Source organism: Chiroxiphia lanceolata, chromosome 8, assembly GCF_009829145.1.
Source record: "Chiroxiphia lanceolata isolate bChiLan1 chromosome 8, bChiLan1.pri, whole genome shotgun sequence".
Classification (NCBI taxonomy): Eukaryota; Metazoa; Chordata; class Aves; order Passeriformes; family Pipridae; genus Chiroxiphia; species Chiroxiphia lanceolata.
The window spans coordinates 26,048,833-26,062,239 of NC_045644.1; the positions used below are offsets into that span (position 1 = coordinate 26,048,833).

At 41.7% G+C, this 13,407-nt stretch overlaps 1 protein-coding gene across 3 annotated transcripts in view; it reads right to left on the bottom strand.

Moving 5' to 3' along the window:
• Window positions 1-13,407, bottom strand: part of RASGEF1A (RasGEF domain family member 1A) — a 158,917-nt gene that overhangs the window by 20,522 nt on the left and 124,988 nt on the right. For 2 of the 3 annotated variants that reach the window (XM_032695035.1, XM_032695038.1), the window contains one exon: window positions 3,494-3,673. In XM_032695035.1, the coding sequence (XP_032550926.1) occupies window positions 3,494-3,673 (180 nt within the window). Of the gene's footprint in view, window positions 1-3,493; window positions 3,674-6,109; window positions 6,207-13,407 lie in introns of those variants that run through there. The other variant, XM_032695036.1, reaches the window with a different exon arrangement.

Sequence of the window (13,407 nt, forward strand, 5' to 3'; positions counted from 1 at the left end):
CAGGAATAGTTGTACTGGACCCATGCAATGCTTTTCCATACAGTACTGGACTTTTAGGTTTTAGAAACAAACTATTTGTTCTGGAATCCGTCTGCTGTATTTTTATTCAATTTTTTAAGTCACTTAACCGGAACTAGGTTCAGTACTTTGGAAAACAAAATTGTTCCATTAGGGTGAAGCAAGATATGTGGGTTTACACTATACCAGTATCTAATTGAAGGGGTTTTTTAACACTTGTATTACTTACGCTGGCACAGACAATGACTAACTGCAATTAAGAACCAAATTAAAAATGATAGGTCTGACAGCAGTACTGACCCCCAACTCCTTGCTTCTCTGCTAATACCCACTCCTTATCCAATAAAGAAATTTCAAACTGAACTAAGCCATGCATTTCAGCTTAGTGGGAGGTCTCAGGGGTTAGGAACACAGTTGTTTTGGATAGTAAATATTTCATATTAATGCCATATGCCTTATCTAGATCGAGGATTTATGTGATTTGTTGCATCTATACTACCATACACATACAGGCTAAATGTCTTAACTAAAAACCTGCAATGTGTCATAGACAGTCCTCGAATCACGAAGATGATGGTTTAGGGAAGGAAACTTAGCTATGAAGCTATCTGGTTTGATAAAGAATGATTAAAAAAGCTTCCATAAGCTATAAGGTTGAAAGTTAAGCTCAATTTATCCTACAAAAGTGACAGGTATTTGGGAGGAGAGCCGAAAAAAAAAAAATCCTTTCTGCACTTGGAACAACGTACGTTAACACAAAAGGAGCTTGTGCTTTACAAGAGAATAAGAAGCCAGATTCCTTTAGTGCCTAAAGTTGTTGCTAAGAGATGAGCTGAATTATATTAAAAAAAAAAAAAGACAGAGCACGAGCACACAAGACTAAAGAAGGAATTGTTACTCTCTGACCCAAGAATGCACTGATGACTTTTCGAGGAGGGAAAAAAAAAAAATAAAATTTTTCTTTGTGCACTCACTGCTCATTCTCAAACTTCTTGTTTGTGAAATATTTTCTTGAAACATTTTCTTGCTTGGGCACAAGGGTTGCAGACTGGTACATTCCATTCCTAACCTTCCGAACTCCTCTGTCTCATGAGTATACATTTTTCTGTGTGCTGAACAAGTCCCTGTACACAAACAAGACTCAGAAGAGCAGTACACAAATGTAGGCGCTTATCTTTCCTGTCCTCCCTTGCCTGTCTCGTGCTCTGCCAACATGGCAAATACATTTTTGTTTTGCCTCTGTAACCAGCACATAAAGACACTCTGTTTGCTTTCTCCCCTGCTCCCTTTTTTTTCTGTCTAGAAGGTTACTGTGATCATCAGCTTAATGTGCACACACGAAGGAATGCCTTCTGAGCATTGTGCTCAGATGTACTAATCAAAAATTTGAATGAGTACTGATAACTTACAGATATGTCACACTTAAACTAAGGTAACCTCTGCTAATGTTACCAATAGCTTCTCTTGGTGCGAATTAATTGGTAATATCTTGCTGCCTTTCTTTGCATGAGTAGTCAGAGACTGAGACGTGTTTATACTTTTCTCTTGAATGTACAGGGTTGGCTACTCCTCTGACAGGATATCAGCCTACATGGCTATCACTAACCCTCTGTGGCAACTTCCCTAAAAATAGAAATGAGCATGAAATGAAGTATAAACATGTAACTGAACTGAAATAGAAAACTTGGGTTTGAAGATGACTCAAATACAGCTCCTTCTTTATGTTGTTCGTACGTTATTTATCTACTCATTTTATAATTAATCCTAAATGGGGTGATATGGCTTAACTAAAGGTATGCGTTGTGCTGCAGAGGAGATGAATTTGGTTTAATGCTGTTTTCCATCTCTCTTTCCTTGGAGTTCTCTTTGCTTCTGTTGGATTTTCAGCTGTCAGCCTGCAGGGTGGGGTCCATGACTGCTTGGTAATGGGAATGCTCCCTTGTGCGGGGGATGAAGGGATAGCACCATGGAAACCAGCAGCATTCCAAAATAAGTTGTAGACCCCTTAAGTAATGCTCAGTTTATGGAACCATTTTCAGAGTAGCTGCGTTATAAATAGATCTTATGTTACAAGTTACAATAAGGGATGTGCACTAGCAGCTACTTAAAAAAACACTTTAAGCTACAGTCCAGAAATCCAAGTAGCAAGTAACCATATTCTAGTATGACATAAAAGACAAGGAACTGACTCCTTGGAAGGCTTAACTACAGCACCCAAAAGCTATTCTGCTGCTACACCACACCAGCTCTACCCACAGCTTTCTTCAGCATCTCTGTTCTACAATATGTATTTGGGGTGGGGAGATTTCATGTCTAACAACAGTTAACCCTCTGAGTCTTATAAAAGATTTGGTACTGGTAGCACAATCGTATGTTAGCCATATTTAAATATAAGGTTTAGGATTACTTTTGAACTGGAATAGTAAACCATCCTGGTTTTGCTTTTTTAATCCTCTACTGATGACTGATGGCAATTCTGCTGCATATACCCACTGAACTCTCATATGGGGAGTCCCCTCTTTGTGGATGGGGATTGTGAAGATGTGTGATATATATGTGGGACCTTGGTGGGACTTTATTGTCATTGATATGAGACCACAATAAAAAGTTTTACACAAATTAGTCTGAGAAACACAAGGTACAGCGTGGCCCACTACTGTAAACATTGTTTGGCATACAAGTTAATAGTGATTGCAGTTTCCTGCCCCCCTGTTAGTTTGCACAAAGTGCTGGGATATTTCTGCCATAGCTGCTGCTTTTTCAGAGCTCAAATAGAATATATGTTATACAGCCTCTCTGATCTTTGGCTACTCATTTAAGTAGTACTTTTTGTTAATGGATACAAGGGGTAATTTTAAGTGATAAAGTGATATTTTAATAATATCTTAGGGTCAGATTCTTACTGCATGCCGTAGAGTTATAAGTAGTATTTACTTTGGGGGACTGCACTGAGGATGTTTAACCAGTTGCAAAATCAATTTCAGGCTCAAGAACATACATTATTATTGCTTTGGCCCATTAAAATGTCTGGAGAGAGAGAGTATTTTAATTAAAATCTATTTTGGTGGCGTAACTGGGATATGCATAGAAAATTAAGGGAAAAAAATATTAGAGATGTTTTCAGGTCTGCTTTCCTAGGTAGGAGCTGGTTAGTAGTTAATCTTGGCTGCATTAGACCTAAAGCAGCTTAGAAGGATGAAAATTCTGTGGCTAATGCTGCTTTTAATTGGTTCTTAAGGCACCCATTTGAGTTCAACAGGGCTTTATCCTTCTAACAAGTGCTCTCATTTAAAAACAGAGAGTATCCCCACTGAGCAACATCTTTAGTGAATGAATATTGCAAGTAAAATAAATTCATCTTTAGCCTACATCTTCATCTTGAATCAGATGGAGATTTCATGAGAAAGGACCAATCCAGATAGTAATGCAAGAAAACTATGGGAAGAAAATGAAAAAACTTTCAGTGGCTACTTACATCTGGATAATAGTCCATGGTGGGCACCAGGCGCTCTATCAAGGCCTCCAGTGATCCAGAAACAAGGTTTCCATCCTGATAAACAGGGTCCACACATCTCTCTCCCATGTCTGGCTGCACTTGCCCACTACAACTGGAACCAAGCATGCTGGAAAATATTGGTGTCTGGGGCATAGTTTCCTGCAGAAGCGGCAAAAGAAGGAGAGAGGGTTAAGCTTTCTTTCGGGATGTCTGATGTGTGGGTTTTACAGAGGCATACATTAAACACAATTACATATTTGACTGAAGGCAGCCTCAGCATTCAAGCTGAGTTCTGAATCCAAGCAATCACACATCTGTAAGCTGGCTTTGGTGTTTGAAATGCACTTTAAACTACATCTCGAAGGCTGTAGATGCACAAGCTGTAAGAATTTTTCTCACTGTACTTGATTTCTTCTCTTTCCCCAGTTTTACCCTGCTTCTTTATGCATAAAACTATACAGAGATGAAAATACAAAATGCTTTATGAATTTCAAAGATACTGAAGGGGTGCCTTACTGAACAAACAAACAAACACTGTGCCTTAATGTTCCTCTTTTTACTCTTTTTGAAGTCAGATCTTTGGCAAAAACACTTGACTTGTGATGATAAATCCTTCACCACTTCTGTAGCTAGATGTAGTCCAGGTCTCAACACAAGTGCATCTTCTGCACATAGATATCACTGGAAACAGGGGGGGGACACATCCTGTCCAAACAACGTTGGCTTTTTTTTCTTTTTTTTTTAACATGTACATGAAACCATGAACTGGGTGGACCTGAATCCTGTGACATAAACTGTAATATACAACTCTAATTTTAAACAGTCTCTTTGGAGATTTTTGCTTAGGAAACAAACCTGATGTCACAACACAAAAACCACACGAAGGTTTGGGGTTTCCACCTCCCTCCCCTTGGCCACAAACTGTATCACTATACCACAATCTTTGAGTAAACTGTAGGGGTTATTTTATTTATTTGTTTTGAACTGGCTACAGCTTAAATCTAGGCAGAAGGCTAAACAAAACATCCTGTTACTGTATGTAAAGGTTGAAAATACTATTTAGCATCAAAACAGTTCCCCCTGGCTGCTGAAACAGTTAAGACTGTGTAGAAGATCAAGTGAAAAGGCAGTGTTAACCCTTGAGCTGCTGTCTCACCAGCTATGAAACAAATGTGACATTGACATCCTCTGACAAGCACTTATGTAGATGAAAAGGATTAAGCCGTTCCCAGTACCCTTAAACTGACAGCTGTTTCTAACCGCACTCCTGTCTTTCACATAAGTCTTCTCCTGAGCAATTTTTTAATGCAAGGCACATTTTCCCCTTCAAACTCTCCAAATCATTCCTGTTTACAGCTGGGAGATAGAACACTTTTCTGTTCTTAAGCTCAGATGAGTGCTAGGTGCACTGTAAGGAAAAAATACCAATATTAACAGTACTTGTTCATCAAGGTGACAGATTCACTTATATATCAAGCTGGTAAGCAGAACTGTTTTGTGGCTTTTACCAGACGACTTTACACGTTTATATGTGATACAGATATAAGGCAAGTGTAATTCCCAGTAAATTAAAATATAGCAGCTGTGTAATAGACTACCTGAGGAGTGGAGTTCAGTTTCAGAAGTTTAGGACATAGATAAAACAGAAAATGCAGAATCTAACGTAATATCAAAAGAAATGAAAAATCAGTTCTCCACAAACAGGCATTAAGGTTACTCAGTATTCCACAGATTTTTATCTGTTAGGCCTAAACGCTGCAGTTGACAACAATCTGAGGAACCACTAGAGCACATGCTGAAGCTGCCAGCCTTGCTATCTGTGCTATGTAACTCGCTAGTAATTTGCTTTTTTCCCTTTTAAGGTCCATAGCAGTACAGCCCAAAGACGCTTCTCAGGATGGTCTGGCTGTGATGAGCACTTCTGGCTCATAACGTGAAGTGGCACGGGGTTTTCAAGGAAAGCTCACAACCAACTAAGCACCCATCGATAAGATGCTTTAGCGGGAAACGCACCCCGGGTTTGCCACCGAGCCTTTTAAACTCCTTTAAGGCGCTCGTTGTTGCATCAGTTTTCTTTTTAAAGACCCTCGTCGGGCGCAGCCTGCGCCGATCCCGGCGGAATGGTAGCGGGGGAAGCCGAGCCCTGGCTCTCCCCGCGGGGCTGGCGGGTGCCCTGCGGTGCCACCCCCGGTCTCCCGGGAACAGCCGAGGGGGCCGATCGGCGGGAGGGCAGCGAAAGCGGCCGGGCGCAGCATCCCACGCGTTCCCGGGAGCTCCCCGCGCTCCCAGCCAGACCCGGCTCCCCGGGCGGGAGCGCTGCGGCGGCGCCCCCGCAGCACCTGCCGCCCGCTGCGCTCCCCCCCCGGGGCGGTCACAGCCTTCCTTCCCCGAGCCCGGGCACCTCTGCCGCCGGTAGCCGGGAGACACTCGCTGGCGGCGGGACGGGCTCCAGTGGCGGCGTGCGGAGCGCCGGCTCCGCCACGGCGGCAGCTCCGAGCAGAACCCACCCGTCCCCTCGCCCCTTGCGGTAGCGCCCCGGGGTTCCCTCCCGCACCCCCCGCGGTGCCCGCACGGGGGTCCCCCGGCCGCTCTTACCCTCATCTTCCCGGGCGCCGCGCTCATACACCCGGGCGGGCAGGGCCGGCGGCGGCCCCGCGGCTCTGACAGCTCTGCCCGCCGGGGCCGCGCGCCGCTCCCGCCGCGCGTGACGTCAGCGCCGCCGCCGCGCCCCGTTGGCTGAGCGGGCGCGGGGCCCGTTCAAACGCGGCCGGGCCGGCGGGGGGGGGGCGGCCGCGGGTGGGGGGGGCTCCGGGGTTTGTTAAACATCTGACCCTCTGTTTGTTTCGGTGGCTTTTTCCATTTGCCCCCCCCCCCCCGGCCCCCGTTTGGTTGGTTGTTGTTTGTTTATTTGTTTGTTTGGTTTTTTTCCCCCTCCAGAAAAACATTCCCAAGCGTCCCGACCGCCCGGTTCTTTACGCGCCGAGCACCGCGCGGGTCTCCGAGCGCTCCCCCCCCACCGCTGGCGGCGGAGCCCGCCCCGCAGCTCCCCGTGCCCCGGCAGGGCCGAGGTCGCCCCGCACGCGTGGCAGCAGCACCGCCGCGATTGCCGCCGCCCGGCCCTCCCCGCTAATAATTGTTTGTATTCTTCTTTATGCCGGAGTTGTTTCCAAGTTGCCTGAGCCAGTCACCTCACCGTTCAGGGCTGGTCCTAAACCGTGGGGCTGACGCGGGACCAGCCCCTGTTGTGTCACGCGCATACTGGGGTGCGTGTCCATAATGTGATCTCTCGTGGAAACGCTCCGTGGGCGCATCCAGCCGCCCCACAAACTCGCACCTGTGCCCAGGAGCAACTGAGGGCTGCCAGTTTAGCAGCCCTACCCCCACGTAAATAAATCTTTTGCAATCTGTTTCTCATTTTACTTGTATTGGGGTGGCTTACTATTTGCCTAGTTGTCTCCCGGCATTCATTAATTTTATTTTTATTATTAACGTTATTTATTTAATTACTCTGCTTGAATATGTAGCAGAAGCCGTCTCTGGTTTCCATGGTGATTAATGTGCGAAAAGCCTTTTTGGAAGAAGGCACGACAGTCTAGGTGGGTGGGCACGGCAAAGGAATTTGGGAACACGCATGTACTGAGTAGTGTAAGGAATAGATTCACGCTTGCTCACTATTTGGGGACATGCTCTGTCATCCATTCTAAACACACAATAATTTTAGATGGATATGTAGCTACTCATCATCTTTACTGCTTGCCTACTAAATTCCTTCTTGATTTCCAAATCCTAACAGATCTTTTGAAGTGTTTATTTTTGTTATTTAAAGTGAGGTTTTTCTCTTACATGACAACTTGAACAGCCAGGTTTTTTCCTCCCTACCAAGTCTGCTTTGCTCTTAGTCTCAATCCCATCTCTTAGCTGTACTCCACAACCTTTAGAGTGTGCAAGTGCTGTAGCAGATCTGATCCCTGTTTATGCTGAGGTTTTTCTCAGAGCACTCTGCCTGCCTTGGACACCAAGGAAGGTCCCAAGCTTTGAATCCAGTGGTCTGACCTGCTGCACTACCACGTGTAATACCAGAGGAGGGTGAGGGACAAGTTCTGTTAAGTCTTGTTCAAACATCCTGAAGTCCTTTGTAAAAAGTCATCTGTAGCAGGAGGTAGGAATTTGTAGGCTGCCACTGTATAACATGAGAATATTTCTTTCCAAAGGCTATGAACATCTTTTAATAACTTGTCTAGTATTTACAACGAAGAAAAACAGCAGCAAGCCTGCCAATAAATATGCATGAAAAAAAGGTATCAGATCTCATTCTGTTTCTGTGCTAATCTGTTTTCCCACCTTACTCAAACATTTGCTGAGACTTTTAGAAGAATATGTCCATTAATCTTAGTAAAACATACCTAGTTAATTGAGCTCTAGTCACAGATTCAATCTGTTGTAAAAACAATCCCTGATCTCTTTGTTTGTTTGGGGTTTTGTTGGTTTTTTGACATCAGAAACTAGATCTGTCCTGTCATTGGAAGTAAGAAATGTAGGAATTGAGAAACATTCTAATAGAATGAAGGAAAACTATGCTAGGTAGGCACTCTCTTCTCTGAGTCACGCATCTAAACTCTGGTGTTTGTTTGTATTCTTCTATTCTGTAGTCCAGCAGAGCCTTTTTAGACTTCTTTGAATGCATACATAAAGGGGCTTGTATATTTCATTTTTATATACACACCTAGGTACGTGTATGCAAATGTTGGGGGGGGTTAGAATGGAAGCTCAGTGAAATGTCTTTTGTTCCTTCTCTAGGGTACGTGCTTAGTTTTGGGTACACTATACTGTGCAGTCTTCTTGGAAAGCTTGTTTTTTACGAATTAGAGGAGCTGCAGGCCTAAATTCTGCTCATATAGCATGTAACAGATGAATCATGTTATGATTTTATTTCATTTCTCTTTCTGTAAAGTGTGGATAATGACCTTTAGCTGTCTATATTCTGAGTGTTCAAATCTGTTGATACAGAAACTCTCTAAGGTCTAATTGTTATTGTAGTTATGTAAGTTGTGTTCCTCAGCAAATTGCTTGTATCTTGAAGATGTTTTCCTCAGGCATTGCCTCATGTTACTGGTGGGTGGACCCTGGAGCAGGTTTAATCAGCACGTACTGGTTCTGTAGCTTGCTTTTGTGGCAACACTGCTGCGGTTCAGTTCAGCTGGTCAGAGGAGTATCTTGCTGCAGAGTGAGTCAGCAGCAGTCGCTGTCTCAACCTTGAAGGTTGCTTCAGCCTCTCTCATACTGGCCAACATCACCATTACAGGTTCTATCTTATGATTAATGAACTGGGTTGACGCTTGCAGTGTTTAGGTTCTGTTCATGCTCATGCTATGGACTTGGCTGACAAATTTTTTAATCCCACCATGCCTTCAGTATTCATCTGTGAGATGCTGATAAGGATGTTTTCACACTGTTGCACTTACTTTGTATGTTTTTATATTTGGGCTTTAAGTTTTTGCTTTATTGTGTTTGAATACAGTTCCCTAGTACAGTTACGTCTCCTCTTAAGTGGAAAGTTGCTGGCCAATAGCTTGGTAAAAATAAGGAATATTAACAAAGAAAAATAGATGAAAGTGAAGGAGAAATCAATTTGAGAGTGAAGATTATCGAGTTAGATGTGAGAGTCAGGGAATAAGAAACTTGAGTTTTTTCCATTGATCTTAAAACCCAGCATTTTGGAAACAACTTACTCAAACGTGCTAGTGTGTATATTTAAAATCTAATTGTATTTAAGAGAAATTAGTCATTACAAATGTCCTTAATGCTGATCTGAGGCTATAAGCTCAAGTATAAAGGGACTCTTCTAGAAATGCCATCCTTGGAACTTTCATTGTCAAGCTACTTCGAGTCACTGGTCACCTTTCACTCAGGTCTGTTTATTATTAACATTTGGTTTCATTTAACACAGTATGTCAACATGCTTTAAAGCCCCAGCATCTGCATTGAAGGAAGCAAAGAGAGACAAAAACAGAGGGATTGGTGTGGAAAATTAACCTAATCGTGCACGGCATTCTTCATAGCGTTGATTAAATAACAAAATGGGATCAAGTCTTCATCTGTCCATTCCCACTCTTTTATATGTTCAATATTTACTTGATGCATTCAAATTTTAAGATTTGAAAAATGTTCTCAAGCCACTTTTGGATGAATTTGAAGACTTCTAAATTTCAGAGATTCATGCTGCAGAATAACTTGATGGCATTAATAACTTGGTAGCAGATGGGAGTGGGAGAAAAGAGTTGCAAATTGTGGTTCTGAACTAAGCAAAGCTTTGTAAGCTTGAGGCTTGAAGTGAGAGGTTGAACACGCTATACAGCCATCAGTCTGTGGTTATTATTCACTGTGCCATTGTCTCTCTCTCTGTCCTGGAACACAATGACTCTTTCCACATAATAGTTTTGTCAGAGACAGTGGATGTTGTAGTTTGAAAATGGCATTTTCCATTTTCAAAATGCTTTGCCGAAGAGGTCTTGACCAGCTCTACCCCTTAAGTATACGGCAATTTTAAGAGCAAGCCAAGCTGAAGATATAGGAGCAACTTAAGATGTGGTTCATTGCTATGTCTGTTTTTAGTCCTAGCTGAAAGGGGAAATTAGTTGTGAAAAGTCTGTTCTGTATCTGTAGAGTAGACTATGTTTTTGCTGGCATAAGGTCAGTTGTGTGACACCACTGAGAATAACTCTTCGCTGAGCAGTGTGAAACAGGTTTTTCACTGATGCTCAATACTTGGATTGAAAGGAAAGCTCTTCCTCGGGATTTAGAGAGGACATGGTGCTAATCCCTAGTTTTTTGTACCTCTGCCAAAATAACAGATTTGACATAATCTGACACGAGTTGCCTATGATACTGGTGTGTGGCTGTTAATTAGTGACTGAGATTTTAATGGTTATTTTCTCACAGCTGCCAAAAGAATTTCACTAGTAGCCTGTTTGATTCCTGGTTTTCATAGATACTCCACTCATAGAAATCTGTAGTTTTTGGGAACTATCCTGCCTGCTGATTGAGATTTAAGTTACATTCAGTTGGGAAACAACACTGTAATATATCATGAATGTCTTAATTGTATTCTTGATTGGTGTGGATGAATCGGCTTGTGTTAAAAAAATGCAAATCAAACGGAGTGATACTTCTACTTTGCATCAGTGATGTAATGGGACCCCTTACAGAGGTCTAAGGACCTCAGATCATTTAATTGCACAGGAGAGGGTGAACTAAAGGAAAAAGATGTTGGCTGGGCACAGTCTGCTTAAAGGAGCTGCTACAACTTGTGATACATAACTGACAATTTTTATGTTTTCGGGAGATGGTGGAGCCTTCTCACTGTTTCTCATGTCTTGTTTTTCAAGACAGGGTAGAAAAAACATAAAAAAGCTGGTTGTAACATGTGTGATTCATTGTGATTTTGACTATAACATGGAATAGCAGAGGTATGTTAATGTAATATGCACATTTTTTATTACTTTTATTTCATTTTTTTTCTTAAGATGAATGTTTAAAAGAAACTGATATTCTGTTTTAAATTGGGTTCAAGTTTGGGAGTTCTGGACTTATCCTAGCTAGTGTGTCCTTTACTTGCATATTCACGCTTGCTGTGACACCAGCAATTCCAAGAATGTGCCACCAAGGAGAAAGTGAAAATCAATTATGCCAAGAAAGGAGCCTGTACGTACGTCAGCAATTTGGTGCCCAGGGGAAGAAAAATCTACATGTCTGCTGATGTCAATCTTCTTGATACGATATTTTTGTGAATGCACGTGGGCTGCTATTTCTTTTAACCAGCTCAACAAAAAATAAGTTTATTTTTAGTGTTATAAGCTTCAGGGCATCACAATTAGTAGATGAAAATTGCCAGTTTGATTAGTCAACCTTCTGTTTGCTTTAGCAGAAACTATGACAGTGACATTGTTAGCATTCCCACAGGTATTTCTGAACATTCATTAAGGTCAGTGATGGGATCCATTTTTTTCTCCCCCCAGTTATCATTTTCTTTGGTTTTACAAATTTTATTTTACAGCTGTTAGAGAGAAATGCTGGGCTGATGAACTCATATGCAGTAACTCACCTGGAGCTGTACTAGTATAAAAACAAATTTCTATTAAACATGTGCTGTCTTACCTGAATTACTACCTGGGTAATAATTCAGTTCCTGTAAACATCTGTTGCTTGGATTCTTTTAGCTGACACTGCCAAGAAGTTCAGCAGCAATTATTAAGGGAGTTTTAGAGTGGTCTAAAGTCTCCTCATTTTGCAAGGCAGTTAACAGCTGTTGGTTGAATTCTAAATAAATGGCTTTATTTAGAATAGAATCAAGGTATGATAGTCTTGACAATATCTTGAGCAAAAAATATGGAGAACTATTGAGAAAATAGTTAAATATGGTGGAATTTTAGCATGAAATTGTCACCAAATTAGGTATTCAAAATTAAATTTTAATGAAAGCCTTTCCATGAATAACAAGAGCTAGTGAACAAATGTGCAAGCTCCCAAGCCTACTTAGTCTCATCTATATGCATGTTTCTACCAGCTGTAGAGTCTTTCAGCAGAGTTTGAGCTCCTTGTGAAGAACGTGCACTATCATATCACAAACTGTGAATAAACAACTGTGCATTGAATTGATTCTGAGTAGTACATGACATAGGTTATTGTCTCATATGTATATATGTATATGTATCCTTTGTTGTATATCCTAGGCCATAGTCGTATATTAGTCAAGCATAAACTATTGAATGTGAAAAACTAAAATAGTATGACCCTTTGTGGTCAAATTTGCACTGGGTTCAGCTGAGGACTAATCTGCAAGTGAAAAACTCCCTGCTAGAGATGAATAAATGTTGAAAGTAAAAAATAAAAAAAATTCACTGAGCTTCCTGTGTGCTAGTGATGTTAATTGAATGATTACTTAGTCTTCTGTTTTGCTAAAGCATCTTGACATAAATCACTCACAGAATTAGCAAGACTGAGCTACTTTGGCCCAACTCTTTATGGCAATATCTTTATAAGGACATAAATCTAAGCGCACTACAAATGAAAAAGGTTTAGTGTCTTTCTGGAGCTTTTATTTTCCCTGTGGCCTGTATTGATCAAGCCACAATTCAAATTGCTGCTGATGGAGAAACAATATACTCCTTGAACCTGTTTGGCTTTGTCATTTAGGACTGGCACTCATCTGAGAGCTAGCTATGTCATAGGGTACCAAGTTTCAGTAATTTCTAGTTGAATATTTTTATTTTTTTTTTTGGGGGGGGGGAAGGAGCACTTATAGTTTTGTCAGTAGGATATTATTGAATTTTTAACCCTTTTCTCTGCCTTTTTCAAGTTCCTTTCACCAGTATTAAAAACCATTCAGGGAAGTTGTTTTATTATTTTACTTAAATTTTACAATTTATATCCTTCTGCCCTTCTTACCAGAGGAAGAATCAAACAGTATAAAATAAATACAGTGAATATGTGCCATGTGTGTTTTCATAAGTCTGGATTTCAGCCCTACAGCTGCTGTTTGCCTCGCTCCAGTGGCACTAAGCAGATGTCAGGTCGGCTAGCAGCTTCAAAGGGGATTCCCTAGGCATGAACACGTGGGAAACTTGAAGCTGATACTGTTTCCCCAGGGGAAGCTTGTTCCTTCTGTTGCTCACTTGTGTTCCTCATCAGACTAGGTTCTTGGGTCTGCAGAAGCTGTGCGTACAATGGGCAGAGCCTGTTACAGCTCAGGTCTGGAGACTTATTTCAAGGGTATCTGTGTTTGGATTTTGTTGTTTTGAGTTGTTTCTTTTCGGGTTTTGATTGCTTGTTTGTTTTTTTATTTTTATTTTCATTTGTGCAGGGGTGCCAAAGCTCCCTAAAATCAATGGTCATGT